At 45.4% G+C, this 17,207-nt stretch overlaps 1 protein-coding gene across 3 annotated transcripts in view; it reads right to left on the minus strand.

Annotated features, from left to right (window-relative positions):
• Positions 1–17,207, minus strand: part of mast1a (microtubule associated serine/threonine kinase 1a) — a 50,250-nt gene that overhangs the window by 27,597 nt on the left and 5,446 nt on the right. The window contains exons 2-4 of one of the 3 annotated variants that reach the window (XM_058380836.1): positions 16,105–16,136; positions 3,286–3,374; positions 3,080–3,155 (exon numbers count right to left, since the gene is read on the minus strand). In XM_058380836.1, the coding sequence (XP_058236819.1) occupies positions 3,080–3,155; positions 3,286–3,374; positions 16,105–16,136 (197 nt within the window). Of the gene's footprint in view, positions 1–3,079; positions 3,156–3,285; positions 3,375–11,964; positions 12,422–12,570; positions 12,621–16,104; positions 16,137–17,207 lie in introns of those variants that run through there. The other 2 variants (XM_058380837.1, XM_058380838.1) reach the window with 2 other exon arrangements.

The following is a 17,207-nucleotide window of genomic DNA, read 5'->3' on the forward strand; positions in this document are numbered from 1 at the left end:
GGGTGGATGTTAGCATGATAGATAATACATTACTGGTTATTCCATCAGAAGACTCTGAATGAGTTGACTCTAAAGTCTCTGAATGAGTTGCTTTATCTCCCAATTAATGAAACTCAATCAGTGCATTATGGTGAGATGTGTTAGAGAAAACCCTATTAAAGTGGAGTACTCTTTCATGCAGTGAACTGCGCTGGGGAAAACAATCACGCGGCACTTGAGATGGACCGTCACGTACAGCTCAGATAACAAGAACGATAGCTGCCGTTATATGAGCCGCACAGTCGTGAAATCTTCACTCTGTAACACATGGAAAGCAGAGTTGATGAAGTTCACTTAGCGCTGGAGTTAGTTGCTGAGCAACCGTTACATGATGACGGTCTGTCGTTGGCGTTGTAAACGTGCGGGGAGAAAACACGCCTTCAAGACAAGAAGCATTGTACTGAGACCCAGACTGCCATCTGTAATGTAACACGGCAGCTTTTCTTCACTCACCTGTTCAAAGAAAACCAACAAACTAACCCGAGTTTACCGGTTAGCATCGTGTCGTGCCATGTTAGCATAGTTTCGCTGAACCATCACCGAGCGCCACTCTGATTTACAGAATCCATCAGACAGGAAATAATGTTCTCCCACAGGCCCGGTCTCTCCATCAATCGTCTCTCTGACTTCCTCCTCACCCCTCCCCTCTCCCTGTGCTCGTCTTTCAGATAAACGACCATCCCAAGAGTGATCTGTCTGTCGCTCATTGTCCACGCTGAGATCTGAGATACTTCAAAGTCTGGTTTGTTGTTTGTGTGTGTGTCGCGCCCCATTATGTCGAATGAGCGGGATGCTGGCACGGTAAATCTCTGCTGTCACTTTGGGGCAATTATTCCTGACCGCTAGTCTGTCTTGAGCTTCTGGTTTCCTAGCAGCATGAAGGTTCACTTTAAGACCATAACGATGTTCTTAGCAGAAAAATAAGCAGTAGTGCAGGAAAAGTTCTGGTTCAAGGACCTAACCTGGAACTGCTCAGTGCTCACATATGGCTTAATTGAGGGCTGATGTCAGGATTGATGTAGGTTAAATTGAGGATTTATGTCAAGAACCAAGAACCAGTTGCAAGACCACTGCTCCCAGTCCACAATGGAGTTTAAAAAGGCTTCATACATGTGGACTGACGTTAAAATGGAACTGCTGTGTGATGTTACACTTGAGTATTCACCCTGGTGTCTAAAATGTCTGGAGTGGCTTTTCAGGAGCAGCGGATTCTGGAGCAGTAAAGTGTCATGGCCGTAGTGTCTATATAGCTAAACAGCTAGCATTAGAGCATCCTCTAAACCTCTGAGAAGACACTGGTTTACTCAATACTCAAGTCTGTGAGCTACTAGCATGTGGCTAATAACTTATTCAAGTCAATATAAGAGTGCGTAACATCAATACATCGATACCTGTGTCAGGCATCACGCCGACACATCTGTCAATGCTGTTGTTCTCTTCTCGGGCAACCTACAGGATTAAATTGATGATGTCCCTGTTGAACACGGTCGCCATGGTAATGCTAAACTGTTAATACGGGTGAGACAAACGAGCCCCGGCTGCAGACATCAGGAGGAGGGGAACCGCATGCAAAATCACTCAGCCTGGTGAATGAGTAACGATAAACATTATCATAATTAATGGATGACACAGGCACCATTATGCCATTAAGAAGCGCTTACAGAGCCATTCACTTCCTCTAGCCCGTGTTTACACATACCGTAAAATATCGAATTCTAATATTCACTTATTTATAAACGGCCGAAATGAGTTTTATCCATAGGGTGGCGGGGCGCTCCCTTAGAGATGGGGTAAGGAGCTCTGTCACCCGGGAGGGGCTCGGAGTAGAGCCGCTGCTCCTTCACATCGAGAGGGGCCAGTTGAGGTGGCTCAGGCATCTGTTTCGGATGCCACTTCATGGGGAGGTGTTCCAGGCATGCCCCCCCAGGAAGAGACCCTGGGGAAGACCCAGGACATGCTGGAGGGACTATGTCTCTCGGCTGACCTGGGAACGCCTCGGAATTCCCCCAGAAGAGTTGGAGGAAGTGTCTAGGGAGAGGGAAGTCTGGGCATCCCTGCTTAGACTGCTGCCCCTGCAACCCGGCTCCGGATAAGCGGGAGACAATGATGATGATGACGTATTTGTGTACAATTGCATTTTTAAACAAATCTACCATGCAGCGTCTTGTGTGTCCGTAAAAAAGAGACAAACAAAAGCCGCTGTGTTTACTAACCTTCCATACACCATGGAATCAGTGATGCATTCCTCTAAACATGTTTACTATGGAGTGATAGTTTAGACTTTTCCAAAACCACACTGCTGACATTCTCACAATACACTTAAATGTCAAGGCAAAATAAATAGATTACAGTGGAACCTCGGCATAGGACTTTAATTCATTCTGGAGGCAAGTTCTTAAGGTGAAAATCTGTATCGCGAAACGAATTTTCCATAAGAAATAATGTAGATATTCTGTTCCAGCCACTCAAAGATATGACCAATATTAACAATTTCCAAGGGTCAAGGGTCCTCACAGGAAGTCGTGCCACCAAGCTTGGGCTTAAAATAGAACAGACCACCCACAAAACCAATCACCTAGCTTTTGATCGCAAGCCGAAGACAATGTTGGTATCGTGGGTTGAGTCTTTCCAAACAGCTTTCACTGACTGGAAAAAGAAAATTCATAAAATTCGTAAACTCCCTTCGGTTGGCTTTCCACTTTCAACTGAAAACAAGTTTTGAATGGTTCGGTTCATTCGTATGCCGAACATGCTTTGTATCCCGATGCAATCTTCTTAAGGTGAAAATTTGTAAGGGACAGCATTTGTATGCCAAGGTGTAAATTATTAAAAGATTTAAGTCTTTCTGAATGGCTCTTTCAAGTGATTCATGCATGTAGCATTTGATTCATTTGATTCATTTTTTAATTCACCACTTAGTATACACATTCAGCTCTAAGGGGTGATTCAAAATGAATCAAGGTTAAATTGAATCGAATCACTAAAGCGGTTGATAATACTTTAATACTTTAATAACAATACAATTGTTTTATTTTTTTACCTTCTAGAGGGGGTGAAAGAGAAGTGGGCGGGGCCACTGGGTGAAAAGGTACGAGGACTGTCCAGTGGACTGCTTCCTGTTTAGACAAAAAGAGAGAGAGCAGAAATAATAATGATTTCACATGAGCAGATTTGGTTGATGTGTGCAGTTGGAGGTAAACACGTCAGAAGTGTGTTACACATGAAAGAGGGAGGCGTGTTTCTCACCTATGTGTCCAGGTAGAGGTGAATGGGGTCGCGGCAGGGTCGGGGACGTACTGGTCAGGATGAGACTCTTCCTGTTACTGGTGCGACAGCTGCAACACACACAAACAAGCTAGAAGTGAGAGAGTGTGTGTTTATACGTGTGTTTCATCTTGTTAGTCAGGGTAAACCTATAGTTTCTACACTGTTATGTCACTAAATGATCATTCAAGCAACAGCAAAGCGGATCTGCTACAGAATGGTTCCCCTTTTGCTGCCAAAACAGCCATGACCCGTCCTGCACTGTGTATTCTGACCCCTTTCTATCAGAACCAGCATTAACTTCTTCAGCAATTTGAGCAACAGTAGCTCGTCTGTTGGATCGGGTCACACGGGCCAGCCTTCTCTCTCCATGTGCATCAGTGAGCCTTGACCGTCCATGACCCTGTCTCCGGTTCACCACTGTTCCTTCCTTGGACCAGGTTTGATAGATACTGACCACTGCAGACCGGGAACACCCCACAAGAGCTGCAGTTTTGGAGATGCCCTGATCCAGTCGTCTATCTGCCATCACAATTTGTCCCTTCATCAACCTCGCTCAAAGCCTTACTCTTGTCCATTTTTCCTACTTCTAACATCAACTTTGAGGACAAAATGTTCACTTACTGCCTAATATATCCCACTCACTAACAGGTGCCATGATGAGGAGATCATCAGTCTTCTTCACTTCACCAGAGAGAACATCAGCATCGACACCATGATGAATAACAGTATTTTATCAGCACATACAGTGAGGTATTTAAAGTAAAGTTTTGAAAGGTTTCAGGCATCAAGCAGCAGTTATGGTGAAGGTCCAGGACATTCCAGATGTTCTAACTCAACACTATTAAAAAGAAACAGAGCCATAGCTAAACTCTTAATTATCTCAGTGACTGCATCTCAGAGGTTCATGGAGTCAGGTAAGGACATGAGATTCACAGCCTGCTCTCAGACCAGCGATAAGGAAGTTAAGAGAGTCGAAAAGAGCTGCAGGACGACCTGAAAGCAGCAGGAAGAAGAGTTATGACAACATTAAGACTCTTGGGCGATCAGTATCCATCCCTCCAGCCGTTACATCACATCCTGACCTTTATAAATATCCAGTGTTACACGTGCAATAAGAAATATTAACAAATATTTATCACCAGGCTTCCTCCTGCTGTTGCTATGGTTACATGTATGAGAGGGTCATAAATCAAACACTGTTCTTGTCAACCGTTTCCATGTACTGTAACCTACCCGGAATTTCTTTTACGGCAAAGAGGATAAAATGTTTATTTATCCTTTTTTTTTTGCATCGTGTTTACATTCCCACAAGATTACGTGCTACAAATCTCCGGCCTATCAGCCAATCAGAATCAAGTATCTTCCACAGCCACATCAAAATATCGTACACATGTTATGAAGCTCAACGCCGTTATCCGTCACTCACCAGAGGAAGACGCTGCCATGGCAACAAGAAGCACCACGATCGACTAGCTGGTTTTTCGTCGGCCAATCAAACGCCCCCTGGGGGTTACCAAGTCAATCTAATCTAAATGGTCCAAGGAGATGATGCAATTATTGGAAAGTCTTGTTTCACCCGTGTGTGTGTGTGTGTGATCTGGATGACTCCTGTGATGAAGATTGCCTCATTGATTGCACCGATCTATGCCTCGGTGGATGAACTGGTCTGTTTGTGGTGTGTATATTCTTCATCATCGTGACATGTGGGGTCGACGAGGTGGCGTGATGAAAGATAACTGACCTGAAGTTTTTTGATAACAGAAGGTCCTTGAGTGTTTTATTCCTCTTACACCACAAAGATCTACAGCGTTTCTCCGATTAAAGACCGACGTGTTACAGCAGTGAGGTGTCACAACAACACCACAACCCAAGGGAACAGATTCGTCTTCGATGTGTTGAACCTGCAGCCAGGATCATGGAAGCCATTCTGGTGGCTCGCTAACACTCTTCACTGTAGACTTCTCCTTTCAATAAACTGCATCCAGCATGAACAGGGGAATTCCACATCTTCTTCTTCTGTCCAAGCTGGTAAACTGATGATCGAGTAGCTTTAAGGAAATATATTTTTCACGCACTCTTCCTGCCTCTGGGCCTGTTCAGTATGTATGAGCTCCTACTATAAATCAATCTCCTGCTTTTTCACTACCTTGAAGCAGTTTTTACTCTTCAGCATCGAACAATAAAATCACACACACACACACACACACATGCACATGCACATGCACATGCACACACACACACACACACACAGTCAGTGTTAAGGTCAGCGTTGCCTTGGGTGTAAAAAGCGTGCTCATCTCATCCTTCTCATTTCAGTGTGTAAGAAATTCACCAACACCCCCACCACACACACACACATACATCACACACACATCAGACACACACACACACATCACACACACACACAAAAGAGAGGGAATATTGAAAGCAGAATAAAAAAGACACAGCTACTACACAAAAATTTAACAAGCTACCAGACTGTTATCTTTTCCTCATGTGGGCTGCTCCAATTCAGCATCCAGAGAAACACTGGCTAACACACACACACACACACATACACACACACACACACATACACACACACACACACACACACACACATGCACACACACACACACACACATGCACACACACACATGCACACAGCAGTGAAACATTTAAAGGAAATGCATTAAGATTGGCGAATAAAGCTGACAGGCGGCTGAATCTCATTATTCAATAACGTTCCCTCTGCAAGACCCTTCTGAGAGAGAGAGAGAGAGAGAGAGAGGGAAGAGAGAGGTCGCTCTGACTGGAAGGCAGTTGGCTTTATTCTTGTACATCTGATCATACACACACACACACACACACTTAATGCTCCCTGCTCCCTACTAAATACTCCCTACTAAATACTCCCTACTTAATGCTCCCTACTTCCTACTCTATGCTCCCTACTTTATACTCCCTACTCCCTACTTAATGCTCCCTTCTCTCTGCACCCTACTCCCTACTTAATGCTCCCTTCTCTCTGCACCCTACTCCCTACTTAATACTCCCAGCTCCCTACTCTCTGCTTCCTACTCCCTACTTAATGCTCCTTTCTCTCTGCTCCCTACTTAATGCTCCCTACTTCCTACTTAATGCTCCCTTCTCTCTACACCATACTTAATGCTCCCTACCCCCTACTTAATGCTCCCAGCTCCCTAATCTTTGCTCCCTATTCTCTGCTCCCTACTTAATGCTCTCAGCTCCCTAATCTTTGCTCCCTATTCTCTGCTCCCTATTCTCTGCTCCCTACTAAATGCTCCCTACTTAATACTAACAACTCCATACTTAATGCTCCCTACTCCCTACTTCATACTCTCAGCTCCCTACTCTCTGCTCCCTACTTAATGTACCCTACTCCCTACTTAATGCACCCTACTCCCTACTCTCTGCTCCCTACTTAATACTAACTGCTCCCTACTTAATACTCCCTATTTAATGCTCCCTACTCCGCACTCCTTATTCTCTACTCTCCACTCCCTACTTAATACTCTCTGCTCCATATTCAGTACTCCTTGCTCTCTGCCCTCTGTACTCACACACAGTTACTTCACCTGAATCAAGCCTAAAATGAAAAAAGTCCCTGAGCTGACCATGTAAACGTCCTGACATTAGAAATAAGTCAAACGAATCAAAACCCAAGGCGATTCAGGTTAAAGTGAGTCACGTGACTTGAATGAACAGAATCACTCGTGTGTCCAGCACTGATCCGGTGATGGGCGTGGGGCTCTGTGGGAGGTCATATGATCGCTTGTTGCTAAGCGACAGGAGGACCGGCTTGGCTCGGAGGGTATTAAGGAAAGAAATGTGTGCGAGGTTGGGAAACACACGAGGAAGGAAAGTGAGAGCGACAGAAAAAGAGCTGTGAGATTAGGAGAAAGAGGAGAGGAAGTGAGAGAGCCTCAGCAAAGCCACACTTCATTTATCAGATTCAACTTAATCGAGACAGGAAGAGAGAGAGAGAGAGAGAGAGAGAGAGAGAGAGAGAGAGAGAAAGAAAGAAAGAAAGAAAGAAAGAAAGAAAAAGAAAGATGTGTCAAAACACAATAATAGGAGGCAGGAGATGGCGCTTTAGAGAGATGCTGAGTCACAGCAAGAGGGAAGACTGTTAATGAGAGAGAGATAATTTAAGACAACAAATTTAAGTCTCACCTGAACTTTTCCACACCTTTCAGTTCACTCACTACATGAATCAGAGCGACTAAACCGATCCTTATTGATGCTGTGGCTCGTGCTGTCACTTCTAACGTAAAGAGTGGTCACTTGAGTTCCTGGACCTTCTCCTCTGACCTCTCCTCTCATCAAGATGTTTCCAGTGTCCTTTCTATCCTTTTGCCCCGTCCTGTGCAGAGTTCTGTGGTAAAATCTCAGGAGATCTGCACTTTCTGAAATACTCAAAGTAACAATCCCTTATTCTGATGTCTGGTGTGAACAGTAACTGCAGCTGATGACCTGCACCTGCAGGAGCTTTCACTGGAGAATGAACGAGCAGTGGTACAGGTGTTCCTATTAAAGTGGCCAGTTGGGCTCGAATAAGATCTTGATAAATCTCAGTAATACTGTCTACTGTCTAATAGGTCTACGTGTGAGTATGACCTCGCTTCTTCCTCCTCCAAAATAACATCCCTCTCTCTCTCTCTCTCTCTCTCTCTCTATATATATATATATATATATATATATCCTTCTTTCTCTACCTTTTCCTCTGTTTCTCCATCTATCTCTCTCTCTTTATCTCTCTATCCCTCCTTCTTTCTCTACCTATTCCTCTCTCACTCACTCTTTCTCCTCACTTTTTTCCCTGTCTCCTTATCCCTCCTTTTCCCTCTCTTTTATCCTGCCTTCTCTCTCTCCCCCTATTTTTTCCTACTTCTCTCACTACCTATTTCTCTCTCCCTCTCTCTTCTTATCTCTCCCTCTCCTTATCCTACCTTCCTCTCTCCCTCCCTCTCTTGCCATCTATCTCTCTTTATCCCTCTCTCTCTCTCCCTCATCCCTCCTTCTCTCTGTCTCTCTCTCTCATCCCTCCTTCTCTCTGTCTCTCTCTCTCATCCCTCCTTCTCTCTGCCTCTCTCTCTCATCCCTCGTTTTCTCCACCTCTCTCTCTCTTATCCCTCCTCTGTCTACCTATTCCTCTCTCCTTCCCTCACTGTCTCTCTTCCTCTCTATCTCTCCCTCTCTCTTCTTATCCCTCCTTCTCTCTCCCTCTCTTTATCCCTCCTCTCTCTACCTATTCCTCTCTCCCTCCCTCTCTTGACATCTCTCTGCCTCCCTATTAATCTCTCTCCTTCTCTCCCCTTATCCCTCCTTCTCTCTCTACCTATTCCTTCCCTCTCTCTCTCTCTCTCTCCTTTACCTCTCTGTAATCATGTACAATCCTGACCCATGGTGAAAATGTCAGCAGCTCCACAGAGAGCTGAGTTTGGATTATTTTCTTTAAATCCAGACTCACCTGTGAGTCACCTCAAACTCTGTGTCCAGCTTACACACACAGCTGGAGTGCAGAGCGGTGATCCACTCACGCTCCGGTCAGAAGTCGTGCACACAGACACGGCCTGGTGTATAGCGTCCGGGTTCGTGACTGTCCGAAATAAAAATGAACTGAAGTGGAATCGAGGGTGAGTGAAGACGACGTTACCAGCCGTTACAGATGAAAGGGACGTTAATCGTGGTGTGGTCAGCGCAGGAGAGGCGGAAGGAGACTGGAATGGTTTAAAGCTCTGTTTCCAAGCAGCTGTTATCATCCATAATACACACGAGAGTGTCGTCAGCACCAACCAGCTGACCCAGAAACCCAGCCACAGCTGATGTCACTCTCTGCAACACAACACTCCCTTTAACCTGCTCAGAGAACTGGACTCTGTGTGTGTGTGTATGTGTGTCTGTGTGTGTGTGTGTGTGTGTTTACTTTTACTAAAACTAAGTCAAACGTAAACCACAAAAAAGGCAAAATAAAAGTCCTGCAGCTTTTTGTGGCATCCCACTAATCAGAAATGAAGAGAAAAAAAATTCACAGTGTGGGCGTGGCCAAGAGTCAGAGGATTCTCCAGATGCTAGTTTCCAAGAGTTTCAACGTTTTGTGAAATAAAACATAAATAAAATAAAATAAATCATACGTCACGTGAGGCACAACATTGTTTTCTCACAACTTTAGTCCCTGCCTGAAATTATCTCCTGTACTTACACAAAAAGTGACATCATCCACACCTACAAGTGACATCATCAGTGCTCCAGCCACACCCACAAGTGACATCATCAGCGCTCCATCCACACCCACAAGTGACATCATCAGTGCTCCATCCACACCCACAAGTGACATCATCAGTGCTCCATCCACATCTACAAGTGGCATCATCAGCACTGCATCCACACCCACAAGTGACATCATCAGTGCTCCATCCACACCCACAAGTGACATCATCAGTGCTCCATCCACACCCACAAGTGACATCATCAGCGCTCCATCCACATCTACAAGTGGCATCATCAGCACTGCATCCACACCCACAAGTGACATCATCAGCGCTCCATCCACACCCACAAGTGACATCATCAGCGCTCCCTCCACGCCCACAAGTGACATCATCAGCGCTCCATCCACACCCACAAGTGACATCATCGGTGCTCCATCCATGCCCACAAGTGACATCATCAGTGCTCCATCCACACCCACAAGTGACATCATCAGTGCTCCATCCACGTCCACAAGTGACATCATCAGTGCTCCATCCACGTCCACAAGTGACATCAGCACTCCATCCACACCCACAAGTGACATCATCAGAACTCAGGGTGCAACCTAATTTGTATCTTACTTCAAAAGCCTCGCTGTCATGTGTGGGCGTGGCCTGACAAAGAAAGGGGGTGGGGATAGCATCATGCTTCATATCTGAGCGTTTGATGAAACACAAAATGAGAGAAAACGATAGGGAAAAAACAGACTTATTTAAAGCATCACACCTGAGCTCAGTGTGTCCTTCAGGGCCTTTTCTCTCTCTCTCTCTCTCCATTTGAAACACAAGCACAGGACCAGAAGTAGGAAAGAGGAGAGTAAAGAGGCTGTGTGTAACCTTGCTATGCTATGTGTGTGTGTGTGTGTGTGTGTGTGTGTGTGTGTGTAAATGTAGGCCGCTACACCTCCTCAGGCGCTACCTTTCATTCCACCTCTCTCAGGGTTTGAGGAGAAAATAATAAAAGGGGTTCAAACATCAAGCATCCAGGCACACGTCCCGAACATGAGTCACAAACATCAAACACACACATCTAAACCAGTGATACACACACACACACACACACAACATACAATGTGTACTGTTCCAGTATTTTCTGTAACAAACGAATGTATAAACATATTAAACTCTCAGGTCTTTCAGCATTTCTTTAATGTAACAGTGAATACTGTGTTACAGTGCTGCTGGATTCTGATTGGTGATCGTTGTTTCCATAGTAACGACTCGTTTGCTGGGATATAAAACGCGAACCGGTTGCAGGAAGGAGTCTCCAGTGTCAGAGCTTTGTAACAGTCAACAGAGTAGCAGGGCACTGTCTAAGTGCACATATATTTGGATTTGTATATATTTTTAAAAAGGAAAAAAGACCAAAACTTCCCTTATTTCTATTCAAGAGCCATGGGGGGTACAAACTTTTACACCAGATGTGTGGCATCTCCCCCTAAAGCAGGCAGAATCACCTGTGAACGAAGGAAAGTCCAGTACTCCCTAACAAGACAGAATGAGGGGTGAACGAGAGAGAAACAGAGAGAGAGAGAGAGAGAGAGAGAGAGAGAGAGTGACAGAGAGATACAGAGAAAGTGAGAGAGACAACAACAGGGAGAGAGAGAGAAAGACAGAGAGAGAGACACAGACAGACAAGAAGAGAGAGAGAGAAAGAGAGAGAGAAAGAGACAGACAGACAGACACACAAACAGACAGGAAGAGAGAGACAAACAGAGAAAGAGAGAGAGAGAGAGAGAGAGAGACAGACAGACAGACAGACAGACAGACAGACAGAGAGACAAACAGAGAAAGAGAGAGAGAGACAGAGAGAGAGAGAGACAGAGAGAGAGAGAGAGAGACAGAGAAAGAGAGAGAGAGACAGACAGGAAGAGAGAGAGACAAATACAGAGGCAGAGAGAGAGAGAGAGAGAGAGAGAGAGAGAGAGAGAGACAGACAGAAAGATAGCCACAGAGAGAAAGAAAGACAGAGAGAGATAGACAGTTTTTTGAACGCGGGTCAAATATTGTTCTGTGCACCATATGTTCAGATGACAGCATCTCTCTCTCTCTGCCTGTGTCTTTTAATCTGCCATCATAACGAGAATCTCTCTCTCACACACACACACACACACACACACACAGCTTTATACCCACTCTTACATCTACATACCATTTAATAGCAATCTCTTATCTTAAGCAAGCCTTTACAAAGCATCAAAGTGTGTGTGTGTGTGTGTCTGTGTGTGTGAAAGAGACAGAGATCAAAAAACGGAAAGTCAGGGAGGTGTGAACAACAGCACCATTGCTTCATCATCATCACATCATCATCATCAGCATCAGCAGCATCTCATCCTCAACATTCTATAATAATAATCACAATCATCATAAGCCATACAATCTCTCACCCAGCATCCATCTTTACCTTTTGGTCCGGCGGAACATGTTGCTGGCACACGCTCCTTCCTCCCTCTCTCTCTCTCTCCCTCTCTCTCTCTCTCTCCCACACACACACACACAGAGAAGAGCGTCGTGAGGAAGCGACTGTGTGAAAACACGCGTCGTCACGGAGAGCAGCAGCAGGCTAGCTGTGCCACGCCATAACACTGCCTTCTGCTACTGCACACACACACACGCGCAAACACACCCAGAATGAGTGTGTCCGTGTCAGGATACATCCGCACAGAGAGAGAGACAGAGAGAGAGAGAGAGAGCGAGTGCAAAGAGGAGACGGATCTCAAGGGTAACAGTGCCAAGCCAGGAAGTAGAGAGAGAGAGAGAGAGAGAGAGAGAGAGAGAGAGAGAGAGAGAGAGACGGAGAGTGAGGATTATAGGAGGGATGTCAGCATGTGCGCATGTGTCTCCATGTGTGTGTGTGTGTGTGTGTGTGTGTGTGTGTGTGTGTGGTCACTAAAAGCCTATCAGAACACACGGCATGGGGTGGTGGAGCTGGTAATGGAAATGTGAATGACTCCAGGGAGAGAGAGAGAGAGAGAGAGAGAGAGAGAGAGAGAGAGGAGGTTTGGGTTACCTTAAGGATTGAATCAACCAATTGGATTTGATCATCCGAGGCTGGAGCCACGCCCAGGAAGCTTTGTGGTCCAGAGAGAGAGAGAGAGAGAGAGAGAGAGAGAGAGAGAGAGAGAGAAAGAGGAGGGATGTTGATGATGTCAAAGTCTGCTCTCTCTCTCTCTCTATCTCAGAGTGGGTTTTTCCGTGCCATATTGCTTATGAAGTGACATCATCTCCATGACCTACTATAATGAACTGCACACACACACACACACACACGATGGGATGATGACAAATTGTTGAAAGGATCTGTGAATAATGGACATGTCTCTGATGTGGGGGAAACAAAATGAAACTGACTACTGACCCTTATATTCTTTCAACTTTCTCATCGCTTTCTCACAGAAAGACGGGTCAAGACGAAAACGTCTAGACGACGTCATGAAGCCTGAGAGGACGAGACGCTGCAGGAAAGTGATCAGCAGTGTGACGGTGTGATGAAGCGGAGTTGATTATTTTCCTGCTTTAATCCTCTCAAAGGATTACACACTTTATTTAATAGATATTTTTATCCATTTATAGCTACATTTTGAAGACAGTAGAGTTCCTCTGAGCACACGCAGAACATTAGAGCAGCTATAAACCTCAAATCTTTATTAAACAACCAAAGATTTTTATCTGTTTATTATTAATTCTTGAAGCATGATGAGGTGAATGAGCTGTTGCTATGGAAACGGTACCGCGTTAGTAGTCCATCAGCACCATTCTGACCAATCAGAATCCGGAATTCGATTGGATTTAAAAAGCGACCTTTGCACATTTTATCTATTTGCCTATTTAACTATTTTATCTATTTATCTGAATTCAGACAAAACCTCACAATATTCATGGTGTATATCGATGAAGACGAGCTTCTGCATGAAGATGGCAGATTTACAGCTTAAAGGAAGATCTCAGTCTTTAATGGAATCTCTAGTCATGTGACCGCATCTTAAATGCACTCAGATCATGTGGGATGACGAAGCGCTCTCGCTCGTGAAGCGTTATAACCAAAATCCGAGCCGCCGAATCCTCTGCCTTTATTTTTCACACGTTGCTGCTTTCACGTGCACACAATTACAACCGCAGCTTCATTCTGAACAGCTTTATACACTGCATACTGATAAGCGGTGGAGGGAAAGCTGAGTGTGTGTGTGTGTATGTCAGCTTGCATGTTATGTGTGTACTTTCATGAAGAGATGCTTTTAGCAGGCACCTGATCAGTGGCTGTAATGGATCAAAACACAGCACCTGCTAAAAATGAACACATTTAATACACACACACACACACACACAGGACACCTCCATTGGGATTCACAGTGTGAGAGGAGTGTGTGGAAATGTTCATTTCAGCTTGAAGCTGAGTCAGACATGCAAAGGAATAAATGATCATGAAGCAAGTATATACACGCTCATAAAAGAGGAGTATGTGTGTGTGTGTGTGTGTGTGTGTGTGTGTTAGAGAGAGTAGAGAGAGAGAGAGAGAGAGAGAGAGAGAGAGAGAGAGAGAGTGTAACACAGAGTGAGCCCTGTGTTCAGCACCATGGAGAGCACCTCGGTGAGCCCCCACACCGCTGCTCAGTTTACTCTTCCTACCTCATCATCAGCTCCTTATCATGTCCTTCCTAAAGTGGGTCAGGTCACATGTGTGTAGCAGCAGCAGTGTGTCAGGTGTGTATTGTGTATTCATCTCCTTCCAGAATGACGCCATGCGCAAATTAATATGTAATCAACGATCATGTGAAAAACACATTAAAGTGATTTGGTTGGAGGTGAGCTAAAGCCAGTCAACAGGAAGTCTATATCCAGCCTCAAAAACAAACACAGAGTCTTTCTGTCTTGATGGACAGAAACACCAGACACGCCTCCTTCCCCTGACTGGCTGATATTAGTGGAGAGACATGTTTTTGTTCTAGAGGATTCTGAATCATTAAGCCATGACCATATTTTTAATGCATGTAATTATATAAATCTAAAAATTTTTATCTGTGATGCAATATGATTTAATGCAAAAAAAAGAAAAACAGTATGTGTTCACTATTAACCCTGAGACTGACACACACAGAGGCCACGCCTTCTTCAGTGAGACACACACAGAGGCCATGCCTCCTTCACTGAGACTGACACACAGACAGATGCCATGCCTTCTTCAGTGAGGCACACATAGAAGCCACGCCTTCTTCAATGAGACACACAGAGGCCATGTCTCCTTTACTCCTTCACTGAGACTGACACTCACCTAGGCCACGCCTCCTTCACTAAAACTGACACACACACACACAGAGGCCACACCTCCACTGAGACTGACACACACAGAGGCCACTCCTCCTTCACTGAGACTGACACACACAGAGGCCACTCCTCCTTCACTGAGACTGACACACACAGAGGCCACTCCTCCTTCACTGAGACTGACACATAGAGGCCACACCTACTTCACTAAGACTGACACACAGAGGCCATGCCTCCTGCACTGAGACTGACACACACAGAGGCCACTCCTCCTTCACTGAAACTGACACACACAGAGGCAACTCCTCCTTCACTGAGACTGACACACACAGAGGCCACTCCTCCTTCACTGAGACTGACACACACAGAGGCCACTCCTCCTTCACTGAGACTGACACACACAGAGGCTACTCCTCCTTCACTGAGACTGACACACACAGAGGCCACTCCTCCTTAACTGTGAGTGACACATATATAGGCCATGCCTTCTTCACTAAGACTGAGACACACAGAGGCCACACCTCCTTCAGTGAGACTGACACACACAGAGGCCACTCCTCTTTAACTGTGAGTGACACATATATAGGCCATGCCTTCTTCACTAAGACTGAGACACACAGAGGCCACAACTCCTTCAGTGAGACTGACACACACAGAGGCCACTCCTCCTTAACTGTGAGTGACACATATATAGGCCATGCCTTCTTCACTAAGACTGAGACACACAGAGGCCACACCTCCTTCAGTGAGACTGACACACACAGAGGCCATGCCTCCTTCACTAAAACTGACACAGAGGCCACGCCTCCTTCACTGACACTGACACACACAGGCCACGCCTCCTTCACCAAGGCAAAAAGACACAGAGGCCACGCCTCCTTCACTTAACTCCTGAACTGATTAAATGTAGTGATTTATGTTTAATGGAGTGTTCTAATGATTTGTGTGTTGTTGAGTGAGAACGGTAATAAGATTAACACCAAGCCAAATCAACTAAATTAGTAAATGAGGGTTTTGGCAGGTGTGTGTGCTCCTACTAAAAATCTGTGTATTATGCTGTGAGCTTATGTGATTTTCCATTGAAAGAGTTTGTTTTCGGAAAGTGGCAGGAAACAGGAATTGAACAGAACCCCTTCATTTACAGGTTCTCAGTGAGGGACAAGCCAAAAAACCCTTCACTCTAGCTAGATGTAAATTTTCCCCCAGAGTGTGAAGGCAGGAACATATATAAGCTAAGCTACAGCTGATAGTGTGACGAGGTGAGATGGTGGTGGTACGTTACCCGCTGCTCTTCCGTGGCAAGGGCAGATCCTTCTGTAAGAGAACAGGAAGACAGAGAGAGAGAAAGCAGGGTGAGAGGCGCGAGATTAAACTGTATCATTCGAAAACGGTGCGCTAACTGTTCAATAACGGGCTGCTTATAAAACTGAAGAGCTCAGGGATAATGGAAGAGGGAAATTCATTAGGAGAAAGATGTTGGACAGCACTTAGGGGAGGGCAATCCCCAAAACGTTACACCAAGGTCACAAGGGGATAGACTGAGAGATGGAGAGAGACAGAAAGAGATAAATGTGTGCTTTTAAAAGAGCCCATGCTAATGCCCCCTGCTGGTGTAGTAAGGACTCGCACTGGGGGATGATGACCTCACCTGCCGTGGCTCGCTTTGATGACATTGTGTGTGACACCAGTTTTCCTGCCAGCTTGTCTGGCGCCACCAGGCAGCTAATAGAGGATTAAGTGGATGAATGTCCTCTGTGTGTGTGTGTGTGTGTGTGTGTGTGTGCCAAAATGTTGCTTAAAGTCTTCCTAATTACACAAACTCTGTTACCCTGGCCATTCCTGAAAGCTCACATTCATAAGAGAGAGAAATAAAAGGAAATAAAACACATTTCAGTGTAAGGGCATAGGTAAATAATCAACAGCGAGGTCATGTGGTACGGTCCGACCCACAATGGAAAAACTGCAACCGCCCAGAAGCTGATGATTTTCTCATAACGGCATGTCGTGAAGTGTTTTAATCCTCTTACACCTCCAAACTGTGATGGAGGAAAGACAACCGGATCAGAGCATCTCCAAAACTGGAGCTCTTGTGGGGTGTTCCCGGTCTGTAGTGGTCAGTATCCAAGGAAGGAACAGTGGTGAAACTGGAGACAGGGTCATGGACGGACCGAGGCTCATTGATGCACGTGGGGAGAGAAGGCTGGCCCGTGTGATCCGATCTAACAGACGAGCTACTGTTGCTCAAATTGCTGAAGAAGTTACTGCTGGTTCTGATAGAAAGGGGTCAGAATACACAGTGCAGGACGGGTCAGGGCTGTTTTGGCAGCACCAACACAATATTAGGCAGGTGGTCATAGCCTGATCGGTGTATGTTTCCATGTCAAA

The sequence above is a fragment of the Hemibagrus wyckioides genome, linkage group LG26 (genome assembly GCF_019097595.1).
Source record: "Hemibagrus wyckioides isolate EC202008001 linkage group LG26, SWU_Hwy_1.0, whole genome shotgun sequence".
NCBI lineage: Eukaryota > Metazoa > Chordata > Actinopteri > Siluriformes > Bagridae > Hemibagrus > Hemibagrus wyckioides.